The 22,734-nt window shown below is 44.2% G+C and overlaps 1 protein-coding gene across 1 annotated transcript in view; it reads right to left on the bottom strand.

Moving 5' to 3' along the window:
* The window catches only part of LOC117390830 (SAM and SH3 domain-containing protein 1-like), a 160,535-nt gene that overhangs the window by 39,466 nt on the left and 98,335 nt on the right, over positions 1–22,734 (bottom strand). The window contains exon 2 of the mRNA XM_055231221.1: positions 6,008–6,130. Within this exon, the coding sequence (XP_055087196.1) occupies positions 6,008–6,130 (123 nt within the window). The remainder of the gene's footprint in view (positions 1–6,007; positions 6,131–22,734) is intronic.

Here is a 22,734-nt window from a genome sequence, read left to right as displayed (position 1 = left end):
CGAGCGAGAGAGCAGGAATCTGGGGAGCAGCAAAAATCCAGTAAGCATCAAAAATAGAGAACCAGAGTTGCAAAAACAGAGCTGGAGCATTCACGTGGACACGCGGACGATCTGGCCCTGAGTGTCTGAAGCTCGTCCATCTTATGCTTCGCAGCAGGTGGAGGTGATTATGCTGATGTGCTCCAGGTACGCACGGGAGGAGTCAGGAACTCCGTCCAGCTCCAGGCTCAGACAGGTGAGGGAGGGGGAGAGCACACAGGGAGACAACACAGGAGGCAGATAATGCATGAATCATGACAGTTTGAGGCGGAGGAGGAGCATTATGTCATAGTCTGAAACCAAAGAGACTTTTAGTTTAAGAAAACGCATGAATATGACTCAGCACAGCAATAAAAATCTGCAAACTCTGCAGAGTTAATTTTAATTGATCAAAAATATTTGAACTCAAATTGGAATTTTCAGACTCGTCACATTCTGCAAAGCCCTGACACTATTTAAACACGGCTCAGGGTTTTGAATTATTTTCAGGTTAGAAACAGTAAATTTGTGGTCCTTGATTTTTCCATTTCACCATGATCTCTGTTTAAAGCTACAGTAGGTAACTTTCTCAAGGTGGCACCAGTACATTCCATAGAAACACAAAGTTAAAACCATACATTGCAACATTATGAGGAATGTTACAGCCAACGGAACATTTCGATGGAAACAAGCAGGAAGAGGATCTCCTTCAGGCCCCTTAAGAGCCAGGTTTGCGGAGACGTGAGCCCACTCACCGTAAGAACATATGTTTTTATATATTTTTCACTGCCATAAACACAACCACAATGAACAAAAGACATTTATTTTGGGTAAAATGTTACATACTGTGGCTTTACACTTGGCCTCAAAGAGCCATTATGTCATTATAAACTGTGTTTTGCATTGGTGAAGTAAGACGGAAGAATCGGCTTGAAGAGGGTCACCGTCTGTAGATAAAACACGGAGCCTGAAATATTTTGAGAAATCTACAGTTTTCATTTGTGTTTCAGGGACAGGAGTCCCAACGCAAGTCCAGACGCGAGTCCGTGTACACGTCCTGACGTGAGTTCAGATGCGAGTCCCGGTACGAGTCCATGTACGAGTCCCGACACAAGTCCTGAGATGGGTCCAGATACGGGTCCAGATACGGGTCCCAACACGGTCCAGACACGGGTCCATGCACAAGTCTCGGCACCAGTCTCAACACGAGTCTGTAAACAAGTCCGGACACAAGTTCTGATGCAGATGCAAAGCTCCCAAAATAAATTAATTTCAGGGAGTAGAAATATAACAGAGCTTTAAACTGACTCACTTTTGTCACCAGAGTTATGTTTTATTATTACAGTTATGTGTTTTATTATTAGTTACCGTATTTTCCGAACTATAAGTTGCTTCGGAGTATAAGTTGCACCAGCAAAAAAATGCATAATAATTAAGAAAAAAGCATGTCACACAAGTCACACTGAACTATAAGTCGCATTTTTGGGGAAATTTATTTTACAAAATCTGAGACCAAGAACAGACATTTTATCTTTAAAGTTATAATAATAACAATAAAATAGAGAACAACAGGCTGAATAGCAGTACAGTCGCTTCGTTACAGTCAGTCACGTGGTTAGTGTAACAGTAACGAAGATGATCACTGGAAAGAATGAGTTTCCGCATCCACCCTACGTTCTGGAAAGAACGTAGGGTGGATGCTGAAGGAAGGAGGTGGTTGAAGGCGTACTGCGGATGCATTGATGATTTTGGTGATTTTGAAGGGGCCCAAGAAGCAAGGAGAAAGTTTCTGGGAGTCTGTTTTGAGCAGGATATTTTTGATGAAAGCCAAACTGACTGACCTGGCTGATATTGGGGAGTGCGGTGTCTGTCCGCAGCTGCCATCATCCTGGAACAGATTGGAGAAGGGCTACTCTGGTTTTTCTCCAGAACCTGCGGTATTGTTGGAGGTGGTGTTGGATGGAGGGCACCGCCACGTCCTCCTCCGACGGGACAAGGACATGTTGGAACAGGCAGCGGATGGAGCAGACCGGAAGGCATCAAGTGGGAAGTTTTGCCCCTGGCACACACCTGGCACACCAATACATACACCATCCCTGTCAATTGTGGGCCACAAGATTTCATTTTAACAGGGAAAGTGTTCAATTGATTGGCAGGCGAATCGTGAGCAATGAACCCACTCAGGTACTTTGGAACAAACTGGATCTGGATCAAACCTCTGAGAAAGAACGACTCCGACGCCCATGTCTGAGGCATCCACCTCTACAACTGGTTAGAGGGACCGGGGCAGAGGTGAAAAGAGTCTTCAGCTTCCAGCAGAACTGTTTGAAGGGAGAGATGAGTTTAGTGAGACACAGCTAAAGTCTCTCATAAAGCGTTGGTAAGTTAGCAAACCTAATAAATCTTTGTAACTGTTTTCTGTTGTTGGGTGTAGGCCACTCAGCTACCACCTAAATTTTCTCTGGATCACCTTTCACCTGTCACCTTTTCACTCACATTTCTCCACCGTCACGTAGAGTTTGTTCTCTAGTAGTCTCTGGAGGACCTGGCACACATGGTGTTGTTTTTTCTGTGGGGATTTAGAAAAAAATCTGAATATCGTGCAGATACGCAAACACGAAATCTTTAAGAAAATCCCATATCCCATAATCCCACGTCATTGATAAGAGCTTGGAAGATGTCTGGAGCATTGGTTAATCCAAAAGGCATTACTAAGTACACGAAGTGTCCCAGATGAGTTTTGAATGCAGTCTTCCATTCATCCCGTTTCCTCAAGTGCACCAGGTGATAAGCATTTCTAAGGTCGAGTTTAGTATGGTGGCCCCGTGGAGTGGTGTGAAAGCAGAGTCAATGAGCGACAATGGATATGCCAGGAGGTAGATAGGGCAGTCATATGGTCTGTGGGGAGGAAGAGGCAGTTCCTGACTTTTACTAAAAAGATCATATCCAACTTGTCCAGAGCACGACTGGAGTGCAAGTTTTCACCCCTTGCTGGAGACAGAGCAGACTGTAGACAGTTCACATGGCAAAAGGGACTCCACTCAGACACCTAGCCCAGTCAATTATAGGGTTGTGAGTTACCAGCCAGGGGTGACCCAGAATGAGCAGTGTAGTGGGAGCGAAAATTACATAGAACCACCTGGTTTCATAGTGATTACTGGGCAAGACTAAGGTAACAGATTGGTAATATGTGTTACTCTGACCAGTAGCCTCTCATTAAGAGCTTGGGTTGTGGCTGGTTGCTAGGGTGGCTCCGACCCTACCCCAGACTGTTCGGCCACCTGCTAGCCTAGGAAGTTTTCCTCCGCTCCAGAGTCAAGGTGTCAGGTGTGCTTGACCCAGCTGCATTGGATCCCCTGGTGGGGTGATGCCGATGGCCGGGTAATTTGCAGCAGAAGGGCAGGACGGCTCATGGCTAGGGTTGGTCAATGGCATCTCTCCTTTTGATGACACTGCAGATGATAGTCGATATGGTTCGCTAGGGAAATCAAAGATTTAAGGTCATGTGGATCGTCTCAAGAAACCAGTTCATCCTTTAATTTGTCACTTAGTCCCTTCACAAAAAGCCTTTAAAGCACTGTCAGTCCAATCCACCTCCGCTGCCAGTGTCCAAAACTTGATGGTGTAATCAGCCATGGACCTGGGCCCTTGAACAAGACTTAATAATAATCGGAGGAGGCGTCAGTTTGATAGTGTGGGTGATCAAAGACGAGTTTAAACTCTTCCTCAAACCTATCAAGTCATGCGGTCCAACGTGGTGTTAGAAAATTTAGCCTTAGCCCACTGGAGTGCTCTCCCCCACATCTATATATGTACAGTAACTTCGCAGCATCTGATGTAAAACAGGCTGGACATTGTTGAAACACAGAGGAGCACTGAAACCGAAAGCCATGGCAGAGGCTGGGCTGACCTGAATATGGGTCTGGATTGGTGCCTCTCAATTCAGGAGTGCACGGCACCACGGTTGTCCCAGAGATGACGGCAGTGGCTGCGGGAGCTGAAGGCGGGAGTGTGAGCAGAGTGAAAACCTGGTTGGAGAGCTAGGTGACTTGCTGGGTCAGGGAAAGATTGCATTCAATCAGGGCCCGGATAGTCTGTTCATGTTGTCCGATAATGATTTCGTGATGTGAAAACACCCAGTGTAGTGTGGGGTCCGGACCCAAATCTGATTGGTCCATGTTGGCCAGATCGTTCTGCCGTAACAACAGGAGGACCAAAGATTCAGACTCGGGTGGAACATTTGAACAGAGTTTATTTAGAGTCAGAGTAATATGAATGAATGTAAACTGAGCAGACAATTGAAAGCGGGGATGTATGCAGTTGTCATCGAGTGGAGCCGGGTCGAGGTGAGAGAGTCGGAGGATGAGATGGTTGGGGAATGAGATAGTCGTACTGGTCATGGAGACCTGAGTTGGAGGTGGAGGCACTGTGCAGGTTCAGGGAGCGGGATCTGGCGAAGAACAAAAGATATCCAACTACAAAAATCATAAGTGTAAAGATGAAGCCAAGCTGAGCTATACCACTGAGGATATGCGGATGATCTGGCGCTGAGTGTCAGGTCCTCGGTCCCTGTATCTTCCCCAGGTGTGGCTTGATTACGGACAGTTATATGTTTTATTATTAGTTATATGCTTTATTATAACAGATACATGTTTTATTATTACAGTTATGTTTTATTATTACAGTTGTATGTTTCATTATTAGAGTTATACCTTTTATTATCAGTTATATGTTTTATTATTATAGTTACATGTTTTTTTATCTTTAGAATTGTCTCTGTTAAAATATATGGTTCTGTGTAATTCAGACCAGTCAAGACTCCACAGCTTTTCTCTGCTTCACAAATATGCTCTATTGTCTGGAACTGTCTCCTGTCTCCACATGTTAAGCCTAAGTGATGAGCTGGCTGATCAGTAAGGACGCTTATGTCTCTGTGTCTGTGTGTCACTGTGTGTTAGTCGCTGTGTGTGAGTCACTGTGTGTGAGTCGCTGTGTGTGTCTCTGCATGTCTCCTGTCTCCACACTTTAAGATGAGCCTGAGTGATGACCGAGCTGACCAATGAGGACGCCAATGTCTTTGTGTGTGTCTGTGTGTGCGTTTCTGAGTGTGTGTCTCTCTGTATCTCTATGTGTTTCTGTGTGTCTCTGTGTGTGCCTCCTGTCTGTGTGTGTGTCTGTTTCTTTGTGTCTGTCTATATGTGTGTCTGGGTGTGTGTCTCCTGTCTCCACACTTTAAGATGAGCCTGAGTGGCGAGCGAGCTGACCAATAAGGATGCTAATGCAGGTTATGCGGCATTAATTAGAGAATAATAATAACAACAACAACAACAACAACAACAACAACAACAACAACAACAACAATAATAATAATAATAATAATAATAATAATAATTCCCATGTGCTCAAAGTCCCAATTTTGGTGCTTTGTTCACTCTGATGGACACGAGGCTGCCATTAGGCCTGTCATGAAATCAGATTAAGAGGTATGATAAATCGCTTAAATATAGATGATAATCAATAATACTGAAACTCATTTACGCCACTGACACAAAAACGAGCATATAAAAAAAAAAAAAAAAAAAAACTATTGTTAAAAATCATGAGCTGCAAGAAATAAACAGCAGAATGAGACACTTTAGTCATTAGTTTGAGTCTGTAATGATATCGACAACTTATTTATTCAAACGTTTACAGCTTAAATCTGATCAAATAGACAAAAAAATAAACAAAATGTCCCAGTAGAGCAAGGAAAAAGCAACATGATAAATACTGACCCATACACTTATCGCTCCATCTGTCATGTAATGAACCATAAGTCAATCTGTGCCAACGGCTCCCCCAACAGTCACATACATTCACATACATTCACACACCACATACTACCCGATGTGTGTCTTGTCTAAGAACACAAGGACAACTAACTCAGCGACCTCCCGTCCAAGTCCTGCCCAGGCCCTGAGCTCTGGAGCTGTGTCTGCATCGTCCTCACCGTCTCTGTGTCCTGGAGTCGTCTGCGCAGCTCCTCCATCCTCTCACTCACGTCGCTCATACACGTCCCGTAGTACTGCGAATACTGCTGCGCAAGGCTCTGCAGCGAGCCCAACGAGCCATCCTAAAGACAAAATAACACAGCATTATAGAGCTATTCTGAACAACTCTACAAGACAAACAAGAGAATAGGTTAGACTAGAGTCATCATAGACAAAAAAAACAACACAAACAGAATGCGCCAGGGTCTGCAGTGAACCCAACAAGCCATCCTAAAGACAAAAACAACAAAACATCTGTTAGATTTCTCATTACACAGCCATCCTGCAGATAACAAGAAAAACACAAGGCACAGCTAACCCTTTGAATGTTTTTCACAAACTAAATATTCAGATCATCCAAATGTATAACTCAAAAACACGAGCCATCTTCGGGGCTCCTCAGACTCTATTTAAACTGATGTTATTTGTGTTTGAGTTAGAATGGTGCTGCCCCCATGAGACAAAGGCCTTTGTCTCCTCCTCCTTCTCTCTGCCTCTGTCTCTTAATCTTCTCTCAGCGCTGAGCAGCTCCTCCTCACTGTACAAATATTGCAAGAATTCACCTTGCTCACAAAAATGACGAAGAAATGACCAGCATCTTCCCATTAACTCAAGACTCCTGTTCTCTTTATCTCTCCTCATATCACCACCTTCCTTCAGTCATTCCTCCTCCTCTTCAGCAGATAAACTGTAAACAACGTGCCTTGATAACCTTCCATTTTACCATGACAAAGCACAAGAATCACCAGGATGTGATCGAGACAGTGCCTCTGCATGGCAGATCTCGTCCACCCCTGGAGCCTTGCCACCGAGGAGCTTGCCAACCACCACAGTGACTTCAGCCATGGTGATGGGTGTGTCCGCCCCCGGGTGCCCAGTCTCTGCTTCCTCCTCAGAAGATGGGATGGTAGGCCTGAAGAGATCCTCAAAATATTCTTTCCACTGTCCAACAACGTCTCTAATCGAGATCTGCTGCTCTCCGCCCAAGCTGTAAACAGTATTGGTGAAACACTGCTTCCCCCTCCTGAGGTATCGGACGGTTTGCCAGAATTTCTCTGAGCCCAACCAATGCTTGTCCAGCCGGTACTCCTCAGATGCCTCAGGAGTCCCACAGAGCCAACAGTCCTGATAGGACTCCTGAGGCACCTGACGGCATCCCTTACCTCCGGCGTCCACCATTGGGTTCAGGGATTGCCGCTGCGACAGGCACCAGAGACCTTGTGACCACAGCTACGAGGAGCCGCATTGACAATAGAGGCTGGGAACATAGCCCACTCGGAATCCATGTCCCCAGCCTCCCCCGGGGATCTGGAAAAAGCTCTCCCGGAGGCGTAAGTTGAACACCCTGCTGACAAAGGGCTCCACCAAACGTTCCCAACAGACCCAAGCATACTGTAAGGGTCTGTTGGGAATGATTGTCCGGCTTCCTCCTCCGCTAACAGATCCAACTCAGCACCAGGTGGTGATCGGTTGACAGCTCTGCTCCTCTCTTCACCCAAGTATCCAAGATCATCGACCTTCGACCTTGGGTCTCCTCGTGCCACCTGGACTGATGGCCAACCTAGTGCGCAAACATGGTGTTTGTTATGGACAAACTGTGGCTAGCACAGAAGTTCAATAACAAAACACCAAGCGGATTCAGACCATGGAGGCCATTCTTCCTGATCTCTCCTCTCCAGGTGTCACTGTCATTGCACCATACCAGAAAAGTGGAGTGTCCAACCCCTCTCAAGGAGTTGGTTACCAGAGCCCAGGCTGTGTGTGGAGGTGAGCCCAACTATATCTAGCAGTATCTCTCAACCTTCTGCATGAGCTCAGGCTCCTCCCAGCGAGGTGACGTTCCACGTCACCACAGCCAGTTGCTGTGTCTGTGGACTGGATCGTTGAACCACCCGTCCTCAACTGCTGCCCAGTCCTCTGTGCACCCGACCCCTATGAAACCCACAGGAGGGAGGACCCACATCTTTCCAGGCCCGGCTCCAGGGTGGGGCCCAAGCTGCGCCATACTGGGCGATGTCATTGTCCGTGTTGTATGACTATTCATATGAGTGTCGTGATCTGCTGTCTGATCTGTCACCTAGGACCTGTTTGCCATGGGAGACCCTACCAGGGACATAATGCCCCGGGCAATTTAGCTCCTAGGATCATTTTGGTACACCAACTCCCCCCATCATGATAAGGTAAGGGGGAGCATAAACGGAAAATCAATACATGAACTTTAATAACAGACAAATCAACAAACATTAATAACAGACAAATCTGAGGCACATTAGAGCCCTACATCAGGACAGCATGGTAGGTGGTTCAAGCTCTGGTAAGCTATTTTGAGCGAAATACACAATACACATTATACTGTGTCACTGTCAGAGAAAATTAAGCAATTTGTATATATAAAAATATCTCAATATGTCAATATATAGCTTTGTACTTCACATATGAGATAACAAAGTAATTTGAACTGTTTGTAGTTAAGCTGTAATCTTCAAGTAATTATTTAGTCTTTTTCAGGAGAGAAGGCTGATATCACCAAAGCATTAATTTATTTCTATGGTTGTGGAAGACTCTCCCATTCTCCATTGTAGAGGGGAGTGGGTTCCAAAAATTTGTTAAATCATCTTATGTTCTCCCTACACACCAGGTGTGAATTTAAATCAATTACAAGTAGTTGTTCTATTGCTTGTTAATTGTACTTATTGCTCTCATTTTCTTCATTTTTTAGGCCCTGAAAGCTATGGTGGATAAGAAATATAATGAAAACAAGGAGAAGGCAAAACCCACTGTGAGTGCATCATCTGCTGTAAGCTTAACATCTGACATGTGGACCTCCATAAATACTTAAGCATTCCTCGCCGTCACTGCCCATTTTGTTGATGAAAACACCAACTTGAATTCTGTAGTGCTGGGTGTTACACACTTCCCGGCATCACACACTGCATTGAATTTGGCTGCTGTGAAAAAAGACCTTCTTCTACAGTGGGGCATCAGTAACAAGGTCACCTGCTTAGTCACAGACAGAGCTGCCAATATGGCTGCGTTTACAAAAGAGATGAGAGTTAAGCATGCCATCTGTGCGGCACATACTTCGAATTTGATAGTAAAAAAAGCACTTTCTGTGAATGATACGCTAATGATACGCTATCAGAAATAAGACACAAAGGCAGGAAGATCGTTGGGTACTTTAAGAGCAGCACTATAGCAAAGGTAGTTTCTTTTTCATCTTTGTCTCTCCATCACATTCATGTGTATGCATGCATAATATTAGTAATGATAATACTTTTGTTCCACTTGTAGGAGAGACTTTGGCAGGTTCAAAGCCAAATGGGTGGGCCAATTCTAAAACTTATTCAAGAAGTGGAAACACGATGGAATAGTTTTTGCAACATGTTGCAGAGACTTTTTCAGGAAAGGGAGCCAGTTGCTGCTGCCCTGGCTGGCTTGAGTACAGACATTTCTCCTCTCTCCTCCCATCTGCTTAACATAATTTCTGATTCATTAAAGGTTCTGGCACCATTCACTGATGCAACCATTGAGTTGTCAGAGGAAAAGTGTGTGTCGGGGTCTAAAGTCATACCAATGCTGACCATGCTTCATACTGCACTAGAAGAAGAAATTATGAATACGTCCACTCCAGATCGCATTAGTGGGGTGTCTGAAAAAACAATTAAAAGAAAAGCTGTTCTATTTGCAATCTCAATGTATCCTATCACTGAGCACCATGTTGGATCCCAGATTTAAAAAACTCAGTTTCCTTAGTCCACATAAAGCTGCAGAAGCAGAGAGAAGACTTACTTTAGAATGTGCTTCTGTAATAAGACATACTTCTCCATAAGTAGCAGCTTCAACATCATCCGCTCCAGCATCAACTTCAGCTCCAGCATCATCACCATCTGAAGCTTCACAGCCACAAACAGGAGGTATTGTATGTGGTACATGAATGTTACTTCTTTTATATAGTGACTATTTTACTTTCTCAGGGAGCAAACTGTGCCATCGCTTGGACGAATCGGTTCGAAAAGGCAAAATCCCATCTACATCTGTGACAGTGAATACTACAGTTGAAGTTCAGAAATACTTGGAAGAGCCGAACATAGGCAGACGTGAAGATCCACTGCAGTACTGGAAACAGCAGGAAAAGAATTTCCCTACTTTATACAAACTGGCTGTCACTTATCTTTCAACACCAGCATCATCTGTGCCATGTGTGAGGATTTTCTCTAAAGCAGGGGAAATCCTTACAAAAAAAACGGAACCGCCTCAGTCCAGCCACTTTGGAAAAACGTATTTTTTTGAATAAAAAACAATGAAACATATCGATGTTATATTCTCATTTATTTACAAATGCTACTACAAAGTTACACAAGCATTCCCATTCTAAAACTGTGTTTCCTGGTGGTCCTATCACATGGTCCTATTACATTTTTCTATGTGATGGTGCTGTAATGGAAATTAGATAATTGTACATGTTGACCTCCAGATAGGGTCATGGAGTAAATGAATCAATATGAAGCATCGCACAGTTAGCTGAAAGGCTTGTTGCTTCACGGGGCTTCATCTAAACATCACTAATTCTTTATCAGGGCTTCACAGTGGAAGCGAAAATACATTTTGAGTTGGTGCAATAATGAAATGGCAAAGATTGTGATTTTATTTATTTTTTTCCACCAAGAACAAAATATCCCATGTTCTGTCTTTTTGTCTCTTTGTCCTGGAGCTGGGCAGAGATTTGGGCTCCTCCCTTGCACACCTGCATCTAATCAGTAATCAAACTGCACCTAGGGAGGACAAAGGGAGCCAGGACCTGACACTTTGCGCTTGATCGTCCGTGTATCCGTAGTGGTACAACTCTGTTTGGCTCAGTTTCATGTTTTTGCATTTTGTAACTCGTTCTAAGTTGAATATTTTTGCTCCTCGTCAGATCCCGCTCCCTGGACCCAACCCAGCTCTCCACGGTATGAACCTCACATCTTCCGACCCAGCTCACCCCTACCAGTGCTGCTCTGATCCCCTGCTCACGCTCTACTCCTGGACCACAGTAAACTACCCCGCTCTCAACTCTCTGATCTATCTACCATCACTTGCACATTTAAAACCTGTGAATAAACCTTTCCCCGAGTCCTGTCTCCTTGATCTCACTGTCAGTTGTTACGACACATGTTCTGAAATGTCTTTGTGTGTCAGGTGCCCTCCCTGTGTTGTTCTGGGGAAAAGCTGCTAACCCTGTAGTTTAACCTCTACAAACCTGTTCTGAAGCAAGTGATTGTTCATTTGATTCTTCACTTGATTTCATATATAGGACCATTAGTTGATATAGATATTATAGTGACAGGACTAGTGTCTAAGCAACTTATTTTTCCACATTTGTTTGGCCGTGTTACCGTCAGACACTTCAGATCAAATGTACTGTAATGAGAAAATGTACTGGGCATGGCAACAGTTTGAGTAAATATAAAACATTACTGTACAAATATAGAGAAATTAAAACAAGATCCAGATGCATGAGGCTTGGAAGATAGGAACAAATGGGTCTATTATTTGTACTAAATTATAATTATTAAAAGCCTTGTTTATGTTTAGTAAAATTAGGACTGAAAAATATTTTTAAAATGTTCTCAAAAACTGAGACGAAACATAGTGTCCTCTCCTGCCTTCACCATATTTACACAGGCTACAGGGAGATGAAGTGTCTGGCACAACAACGTCAACTGACAAGAGCAGGAATATATATATATATATATATATATATATATATATATATATATATATATATATATATATATATATATATATATATATATATATATATATATATATATATATATAAATATCTCTCCCCAGCTCAACGAAGAGAAGAGCTGGAGAAGCCCTTGAAGGTGAAGGCATTAGTGGTGACTGTAGTCATCGGGGCACTCGGGCAGTGACCCCCAAAATAAAGGAGTGGCTGCAGCAGATCCCAACAAAAACATCAGACATCTCAGTCCAGAAACGTGCAGGACTAGGAACAACAAAGATACTGTAGAACCCTCAAGCTCCCAGGCCTCTGGCAGAGGACCCAAGCGTGGAACAAGGACCACCTGAGGAAGGGGGAGGATTTACATATAACTTTCCATTCACTCAACTCAGCAAAACTTTACTTCAGCCAAACTCATTATTACTTCAATGTAGCTTTAGTTCTTAACACCAGGGACCACCTGTGGCAGAGGGGAGCCGATAGGCACTGATACTAGCAGAGTTGGAGGGGCAGAGCCAGAGGAGCAGAGTGGAGCATATGGGATCAGACTAGAGCAGACAGGAACAGACTTGGGGTCACATTTCTTACTGTTTCAGCTTCAGCGCCAAAACTCTGGCCTCACATTGACACCACTTTACACAGAGTTTAAAGATGTCTGCGTTAGGACTTTTATTTGAAATATTCCCATGGACACAAGCTAACACTAGCAGACAAAGTTACAGGTCAGATGAATGTAGAGGCAAGCTCACTTATTGTAAGAATGCATTTTTTTTTTTTTTTTTTCAGATCATTTAGAGCAATAAAAAACACACAACTGAAACATTTGTGTGTTTTGTTGCTTAAAGCATAAGAATACTTTTTACTATTTGATTTAAATTTTTAACATGGTAATTTACATACACTGTAGGTTAGTAGTTGAACTAGGCAGAAGGATCCCAGATGCAAAGATAAAAGTACTTTATCACTAAGAGTTTAGACCTAATATGTGTATGTATGTAAAAAATATGTTATATATATATATATATATATATATATATATATATATATATATATATATATATATATATATGTGTGACCGGTGGACTTCTGCGTTGTGTTGTAAGGGTGCTATGGAACCACAAGACACCGCAGGAACTTTTGAATCGCCTTTAATCTGTTCAATAAAAAGCATAAAACTTTATGAACACGTGCCGCTACACATCGGTCCAGCCCACACTCTTCCCAATACGGGTTTGCAAAGGGCTAACAACAACATACCTGTTCAATAAAAAGCATAAAACTTTATGAACACGTGCCGCTACACATCGGTCCAGCCCACACTATACAACAAAAGACAATAGAGAAAATCAACATCTTCCCGCACTTGCTCACATGAACAAACAAAAACAACGAAACGACACAGGAGATCAATATTAACTTAAATACAAATAAAATATAACCACAGATGTATACAAAGATAAAGACAATTAAAAGAGGACACTTGGGATTACAATGAATGACTGACCTCTTCCCAATACGGGTTTGCAAAGGGAAGAGGCGGGAGTCAAACCCCGAATTTATACCAGGAGCAAGGCGAGGGACACACGAAGAAGAAAGAAAAACAAAGAAGAAGCGGCTGGAGGACTAAGGCTGCACATAAAATCAAAACACCAGGTATGGACAAAACTGTGACAAACAAAAGCAGCATTTTGTGTAATTATACATTAATTATACATATATATGAACCGGTTACATTCACCCCCCTAGAATTACACAAAATACTAACAGCACATAACACGGGTTGCCAAAAAAAAAGAAGACCAGTCACAGAAATCATAGGCCCAGTAGGCAAGAAAACCATCTATCCAAAGGTCAAGAGACAAAAATTGGTGCCCTTTACACCACATAGAAACAACCATTCACAATGTGCATAAAATAGGAGGAACATAGACATAGGGTAGTAAGTGACCCAATAATCACAATTCGCCCCAGGTAACAGTTAATAGGAAACGGAACCCCATAAGTCAAATAGATATAACAGGAGAAGGAACTTTCTCTGGGCCAAACAGCGATTCTATCTGAGTCATAGATTCAATCAATCTACACACTGGCTTCACAATCCTACCAAATCGTGAAGTAAGGTTGTTACCCAAATTAGTGACTTGAGATTCATCAGGAGGATTGTCAGACACATCACAAGCAACACCAGCAACTGCGGGAGAGGAACTATAAGACATCACATCAGTTTCCGGTCTTTCATTGGGCGACTGATGCTGGACCCAGGATGTGGTGCGGTCAAAACTGGACTCACACAGACTCAGAGGGGCACTGGGAGGGTAGGATTCGGCTTCTCCATTTACCATGGATGCCTCATGCTCCTCTAGGGGAAAAGCGACACCAGCAGCCTCTGTTACATCCAGTGAAACATCCAGTGGAAGGAAATTGACCTGAAGGAGCAAGTTGCGGTGCAGTCTTTTCATTACCCACTTGATCTCTGATCTTGTAGATGTGAAGGTCTGGCTTAGCAGCGACAACATCATAGACTACCGCCTCCCACTTGTCCGACAGCTTCCTCTTTCCTTTGACACCCTTATTTGCCAACAGCACCCGGTCCCCAACTGACAGAGGTAAGCCCTTGACAAGCCCTTGGTATGGTGTGGTATGAGACTTGATGACGCCACCCATTTCCAGCAACTCTGCCACCAATTCACTCTCGAAGCTCGGACCTTGGTCAGAGTGGATGCGCTGGGGAAAGCCATAGATACAAAAGAACCCCTCCCAAAGCTTCTTAGCCACACTCTTTGCGGACTGATCACGGCAAGGAAAAGCATGGGCCAACTTAGTAAAATGGTCCGTGACCACAAGGACATCCACTGACTTGTTGTTACTGTCCTCGGCAGACCAGAAGTCAATGCACACCAGTTCCATTGGTAAGCTGGTCTTTATGTTCTCGAGTGGAGCTCTAGCAGATGGTTCAGGGGTCTTACTGAGGACACATCGTGGGCACTGTTTTACATAGTTGCGTACATCCTTTTCCATGTCATACCAAAAGAAACGCTGACGAGCCAGTGATAGAGTGCGTGGCTGCCCTTGGTGACCAGCATTGTCATGGATGCCAGAGAGCACAGATGACTTGAGGGACTCTGGGACAACAAACTGGATGCGTTTGTGCTTGGTCAGAGGATCTTTAGTGACGCGGTACAGAATCCCATCCAGGACTGTCAGCCTATCCCACTGCTTCAAAATCCTCAGGGTCTGCTGACTTTCATGGGCACGCTCACGCCTAGAAGGCCTTTGTTTCCTTCTCACATAGAAGGCCACTCTGGACACCATAGCATCATTTTCTTGGTGAGACTGGAGCTCAGGTTTGGACAATGCGGAAAACAGACTAGGTTCCGGACCAACAACTGCATTAAGATGGCCAGCCAGAGAAGTGACACGGTGTCTGGATCCAATCTCCCAATCATCAGATGCTGATAAAACAGCAGAGACCTCATCCTCTGACATAGAGACCTCGACTGCAGTGGAGAGTGGGTGGTTCAATGACTGGGGCTGACAGGTCAGATGGAAAGCGCCCTGCACAGACTCTTCCTTTACTTCACAGGCCTGCTTCAACAGATCAACATAAGGCTCAGAAAGGAGGCGCTCAGCCAAAGGTCTGACAAAAGGTTTTCTGCTCAGGGCATCCGCTATAACATTCAACCTGCCAGGAACATATTTGATGTCAAAGTTATACGGAGCCAGTTTGGAGACCCAGCGTTGTTCACAGGCATCCAGCTTCGGCTTGGTCAAGATGTACGTGAGTGGATTATTATCTGTCCAGACTGTAAATTGATGACCTTTGAGCCAATGACTGAACTTATCACAAACTGCCCACTTAAGGGCCAGAAACTCAAGTCTGTGAGCAGGGTATTTAGCCTGGCTGCGGCTCAGGGACTTACTGGCGAAAGCAACTGGTCTCGCCCTCTTCTCACCCGCAGGTACCTGAGAAAGGACGGCTCCAAGACCATCGGTGGAGGCGTCAGTGGAGAGAATAAAAGGTTTCTCAAAATCTGGGTGGGCCAAAACCACACAGTCCAGAAGCGCTGTCTTCAGTTGTTCAAAGGCTGTCTCACACTCAGGGGTCCAATCCTGTGGAGTCAACTGCCTGTACGTTCCAGGTCTTCCTCTACCTTGGTTGGCCTTAAATCTCCGCTTCTGCCCTGCAGTTAAAGCATACAGCGGCTTGGCAATACGGGAGCATGCTGGGATGAAGTGTTGATAAAACAAAACCATTCCAAGGAAAGATCTGACCTTTTGCTGGGACGGAGTGCAGCTATCAGGTTCCATCAGGTCTTCCTTTTTAAACCTAGAGATGGCGCACACCTTCTCCTGGTCTACAGAAACACCGCTGGAGCTTACAACATGTCCAAGGAATTTCACTGATCTCCGGAGGAAATGACACTTTTTCTGTGAGAGCTTCAAGTTACTAGACCTCAACCGGGAGAAGACAACACTGAGGCGACTCAAAGACTCCTCCTCAGAAGGAGCAAACACCAACAAATCATCCAAGTAGCATAGGAGACTGGAGAAGTTCAGGTCACCAAATATGCTCAGCATCATTCGCATAAAGGAGGCAGGACTATTGCAGAGGCCTTGGGGCAAGCGGTTGTACTCATACAGGCCAAGGGGTGTAGTAAAGGCTGTGTAACGTCTGTCAGATACATGGAGAGGGATGTTGTAAAACCCTGAGGTCAGATCCATAGTGCTGAATAAGGCATTCTCTCCAAGGGCAGCAAGGCAGTCCGACTGGTGGGGCAGTGGGTGGGCGTCCTTAACAGTCCTAGCATTAAGCCAGCGAAAGTCCGTACATATCCGCAGGTCTCCAGACTTCTTCCACACCAACACCAGAGGAGAGGCATATTCGCTGATGGACTTATTGATTATGCCTCTCATCTCCATCTCAGACAGAACTTCTCTCAATTTCTGATAGTGAGCAGGTGGCACTCTTCGGAAAGGGAGCCTGAAGGGACGGTCATCGGTAAGATGAATCCGATGGACAAATTCCTTCGCTTCTCCACAATCCAGCCCATTCCTGGAGAACACGTCCTGGAAGCTCAACAGCAGGTCAGCCAGCTTGTTCTTCCACTCACCAGACACTTGACAGCCCTCTATGTCAATGTCACCGAGGCCACAGTCTTTCAACAACTGCACAGGGTCAGGAGGGGTACCTCGAAGGACAGATGAAGCTGTGAACAGACCCTCCTCAACTTTGCAGAGACCCTGGGTGACAGGAAAGTCTTCTAAGGCCATACAGGGGAACACATCAGCCAGCTTGGCATTTCGTCGCAGGGTGACAGCAGTCTGTGTGGGATTGAGGACCTTCATGGGGACCCAGCGATCTCCCCACATTGGTGTAACGACTCGGCCAACCATGATGTTCTTGGGCGTGGAACGTGCAGATGTGGGCTCTACAATGACAGTGCTGCCAGGTGACACAGGAGCAGAGGGCGGCAACCTGCCCCAGACAATGTATTCCATCTGCGGCAGCAACGTAACAGCCTGTTGTAATCTCAGTGTACCAACCTTGTCCGGAATTTCTGAGCCCAACCACCGGGAGGTGCAACACAACAACTGGAGGAACTGCTCACAGTCAGAATCAAAGGTACGAGAGGATATCATTTCCCAATATTTCTCGTCAGATTTCATCTTCTGGACAATGGGACGGATCACATTTGTGCCAATAATAAACTCATCCTTCTGCCCAGGAACCAGAAATGTTGGCACTCTAAACTTGAAGCCATAGATCTCAATGTCCAACTCATAGATACATTGAGGCTGAGTAACGAGACCACCACAACCGATGAAAACCACCCGCTCAGGGACAGGATGCGGATTTAAGACCAGACCGGCATCTCTCAACTTGGCCTCTGCCAACTCACTGAGTGTACATGACATACTGCCAGAGTCCAGCATCCCTCTCAAAGACATCTTATCGCTGACAGACACAGGAGTATAAAACAGCTCACTGGCTCCTTCAATCTTTTGAGAAACCACCCAGAATTATGGTCTTGTCTTCAGGGTAGCTTTTACAACAGTTGACATACACCGAGTGAGCATCAGGCAGATCGGTGAGGGTATTAGTGACATCGCCCGTGTTGCCCCTCTCATCGCACGGGCTGACTAGTTTAAATCAACATTAGGGGGAGGAGTGGTGGGCAGAGGCCTGGCCTTTTGTGTACATTCATTCTTCATATGTCCAGGTCCAAAACAGTTCAGACACAGCCGGTACAATCTACAATGTGAATGTGTTGTGTGCTCACAGGAACCACAAACTTGACAAGCCCGTCGCTGCGGACGCTGGGGGGCTTGATTGTGACCTGCCCACTTCTGGTTGTTCGCCACAGAGGCAGTGCACAGAGAAAGCACCTTGTCAAACATGGCCACCATTTGCTGGGCGACAGGTTCAGATGTGGCGACACTGGAGGCTGCAGACACAGTAGGCAGAGGCGTGGAAATAGTCAAAGGCTGAGGCTGGGTTACAGCTCCAAACAGTGGCTGTTGGGACCCATAGGCAGTATTGGGTGACAGGGAGCCTAGACAAGAAGGTGCTTGCTCTGCAGAGTCTGGTGCGATAGATGGTTCAGGTAAAGCACCAGCCATTATGTGGGTATTAGCAGATACAACTCCCCCCACTCGTCTCACACGACTGTCCAAGCGGCGCTGGACCTCAACAGCTGTCCACTCCTCAGGGGCCTTCATTTGAAAGGACAGAGAAAGAGCAGGGTCAGGACAGTGACTTATGAACATCATCACAACCTCAGAGCTGGGGTCCTCCACGGATTTACCACGTCTCCTGAGGCACTCATCCACAGCATCAATAGATTTATTCAGACGAATCCAATAGTCCATCGCATCCTCACCTGGCCTTGGCACAGTACTGTAAAAGTCTCTCATTGGCATGTTGGAGCATGTGAGTTCACTAAAGTGGCGTTTTAGAATGTCAAATACAGCAGAAATCAAATCGCTCCCACCCAGGTCAGGGCGACAGCGGAGTGACACCTTCACCACATCACGAGCTTTTCCTGCCAGTCTAGACATTATCAGTTCATATTTTTCTTCAGGCGTTTCACAGTTAGCCCTAGACAGGTAGCACTTCATCATCCCCTCCCATTCCTGCACGGAAAATGTGTCACTCCAGTCACCTCTGAAGAACGGTGGGGCTTTGGCTTCAGACTGCACCACAACTTTCAGCTGGGAAGGGTCCAGGTGAGAGGGGGGCACACCGACAGCAGGCAGCTGGGTCTGGTAGGGCTGATACTGGTGCATGGTGTTCAGATTGTTAGCAATACTATCCCCTATTTGTTTTGCCAGATCAGTTATTATACCACTAAGTGCATCATGTGTCACAACACGAGTGGGGTCTGAGTGTACATTACCCAGAGGAGTAGAAGTGGCAACGGGTGGGCTTAACATAGTCTTATTAATGACAGAGTTCATGGTATTACTATCAGCATTTAAAGCCATGCCCCTCCCAATACAAGGCGGATTTGAGTTAAACATGTTGGTCAAAACACAAACAAGAACCCCCTTTTTTTGTTTTAGTTCTCAAAACAAAAGTCACGTTTAGCAGCGTTATGCCCGAATGAAACAGTCAATACGCTCCAAAACCTGGCAGACAGCGCTCAGGGAAGCACTTGGCGGCAAGGTGACGTCACAGGGTCCAGCACGCAGCGCGCCAAAGCTGCGGGGAGGGAGCGGCAGCAGAGCAGAGGAGCCAAGGGACACCGACAGCGGCACGGAGGCCAGGAGACCACTGAATGGCGATGTCACGGGTCGAACGGCACCAAGTGTGACCAGTGGACTTCTGCGTTGTGTTGTAAGGGTGCTATGGAACCACAAGACACCGCGGGAACTTTTGAATCGCCTTTAATCTGTTCAATAAAAAGCATAAAACTTTATGAACACGTGCCGCTACACATCGGTCCAGCCCACACTCTTCCCAATACGGGTTTGCAAAGGGCTAACAACAACATACCTGTTCAATAAAAAGCATAAAACTTTATGAACACGTGCCGCTACACATCGGTCCAGCCCACACTATACAACAAAAGACAATAGAGAAAATCAACATCTTCCCGCACTTGCTCACATGAACAAACAAAAACAACGAAACGACACAGGAGATCAATATTAACTTAAATACAAATAAAATATAACCACAGATGTATACAAAGATAAAGACAATTAAAAGAGGACACTTGGGATTACAATGAATGACTGACCTCTTCCCAATACGGGTTTGCAAAGGGAAGAGGCGGGAGTCAAACCCCGAATTTATACCAGGAGCAAGGCGAGGGACACACGAAGAAGAAAGAAAAACAAAGAAGAAGCGGCTGGAGGACCAAGGCTGCACATAAAATCAAAACACCAGGTATGGACAAAACTGTGACAAACAAAAGCAGCATTTTGTGTAATTATACATTAATTATACATATATATGAACCGGTTATATATATATATATATATATATATATATATATATATATATATATATATATATATATATATATATATATATATATATATATATATATATATATATATATATATATATATATATATATATATATATATATATCCTTTTTATGTATTTTTATTTTTTTTACATTTAAGACCGTTTTGTTTCAAAACTATTTTATTTATTCCACTATTTCTGGTGTTTTTACACTTGGTTACGCAAACATTTGGTTTGAATGAAAAACAGCTCCAAAAACAGTAACGAACTGCAAAGTGGGGACATTGTTTTGATAATTGAAAAAGCACATCTGTTAGCATCTCAAAGCAGCAAGGTAATTCCACACGAATGTACTTCCAGACGAATGTACTTCCACATGAAAGTACTTCTACACAAATATACTTTCAGACGAATGTACTTCCACAAGAAAGTACTTCCATACAAATATACTTCCACACGAATGTACTTCCACACCAATGACCTGTGTATAAAGGCTCTACGTGTAGGCTCTGTATGTAGTCTCTGTGTGAATTTAGGCTTTGTGAATGTTTAAGCTCTGTGTGTTTTTACACTATGTGTATTTAAGCTCTGTATGTATGTAGGCTTTGTGTGTCTTTAGGATCTCTGAGTATGAAGGCTCTGTGTCTTTAGGATCTGTATATTTAAGCTCTGTGAGTTTTTACACTGTGTGTATTTAGGCTCTGTGTCTATGTAGGCTCTGTATGTATGTAGGCTCTGTGTGTACTTAGGCTATCTTTAGGCTCTGTGTGTATGTAGGCTCTGTGCCTATTTAGGCTGTATGTGTATTTAGGCCCTGTGTGTCTTTAGGCTCTGTGGGTATTTAGGCTCTGTGTTTATGTAGGCTGTGTGCCTATTTAGGCTGTATGTGTATTTAGGCTATGCGTGCATGTAGGTTGTGTGTGTTCGTAAGCTCTGTGTGTATGTAGGCTCTGTGTGTCCTTATGCTCTGTGTGTATCTAGGCTCTGTGTGTCTTTAGGCTATGTGTGTATGTAGGATTTGTGGGTATTTATTTATCTATCTTTGGGCTGTGTGTATGTTCTCTCCCTCCTGATCTCCGTACCTTAGACTCTCTTCCATTCTTCAAATCCAGACTCAAAACTCACCTATTCAGACTGTCCTACCTCTTGTAACCAATCACACATCTTTTATCAATCAGTTTTTTGTCATGTTTTATTGTATTTGTATGTTTTTATCAAATTTTTATCTTCTTCAGTGTCCTTGGGTGTTTTGAAAGGCGCTTATAAATAAAATGCATTATTATTAGTCAGTTTATATATTTAGGCTCTGTGTGTATGTAGTCTCTGTGTTTGTAGGCTCTGTGTGTATGTAGGCTCCATGTGTCTTTAGGCTTTGTGTGTATGTAGGTTAAGTGTTTTTTTGTGTTTTTTTTTTTGGCTGTGTGTGTATTCAGGCTCTGTATGTATGTATGTCCTGTGTGTCTGTAGGCTCTGTGTGTATTTAAGCTCTGTGTATTTAGACTCTCTGTGTGTGTAGGCTCTGTGGGTATTTAGGCTCTGTATGTATGTGCGCTCTGTGTGTTGAGGCTTTATGTGTATGTAGGCTCTCTGTGTATTTTGAGTCTGTGTGTGTATGTTGTGTTTGTGTCTGTTTTTGTATAAATACAGAAACAGTTAATTAACAAGTAAAAAAAAATTGTTGGATTTATTTTATATCTGGCCCTTTGAAACCATTTTGCTGATGTGGCCCTCAGTGAAAATGTGTTTGACATCGCTGATGTAGACCACTTTTAGGCTGTGTGTATGTAGGCTCTGTGTATATTTAGGCCCTATGTGTACGTAGGACTTGTGTGTATGTAGGCCCTGTGTGTCTTTAGGCTCTGTGTAGGCTCTATGTTTATTTAGGCTCTGTGTGTATGTTGGTGCTGTGTGTATGTAGGTTCTTTGTGTATGTAGAATATGTGTGTATTTAGGGTATCTTTAGGCTCTGTGTGTATATACGCTCTGTGTATATTTAGGCTCTGTGTGTATATAGATAATGTGTGTATTCAGGCTTTGTGTGTATGTAGGCTCTTTGTGTAAGTAGGATCAGTGTGTGTTTTTACGGTATCTTTAAGCTGTGTGTGTATGTATGCTCTCTGTATATTTAGGCTCTGTGTGTATATAGGTCATGTGTGTCTTTAGGCTCTGTGTGTATTTCGGCTCTGTGTGTATGTAGTCTCTGTGTATATTTAGGCTCTGTGTGTATGTAGGCCCTTTGTGTATTTAGTCTCTATTTTTATTTAGGCTCTGTGTGTAAGTAGGCTCTGTCTGTATTTAGGATATGTGTGTTTATCGGCTCTGTGTGTTTATAGACTGCATGTATATAGGCAATGTGTGTATTCAGGCTCTGTGTGTATGTAGGCTCTGTGTGTATTTAGGCTGTGGTAAATTTAGGCTCTATGTGTGTATGTAGGCTCTCTGACTGATAGTCTCAAAAACATTGTTTTCTAAGTCAAAACACA

The sequence above is a fragment of the Periophthalmus magnuspinnatus genome, chromosome 22, assembly GCF_009829125.3.
Source record: "Periophthalmus magnuspinnatus isolate fPerMag1 chromosome 22, fPerMag1.2.pri, whole genome shotgun sequence".
Lineage (NCBI taxonomy): Eukaryota > Metazoa > Chordata > Actinopteri > Gobiiformes > Gobiidae > Periophthalmus > Periophthalmus magnuspinnatus.
Note: the sequence above shows the minus strand (reverse complement) of the source record. Positions and strands in the feature narration are given on the sequence as shown.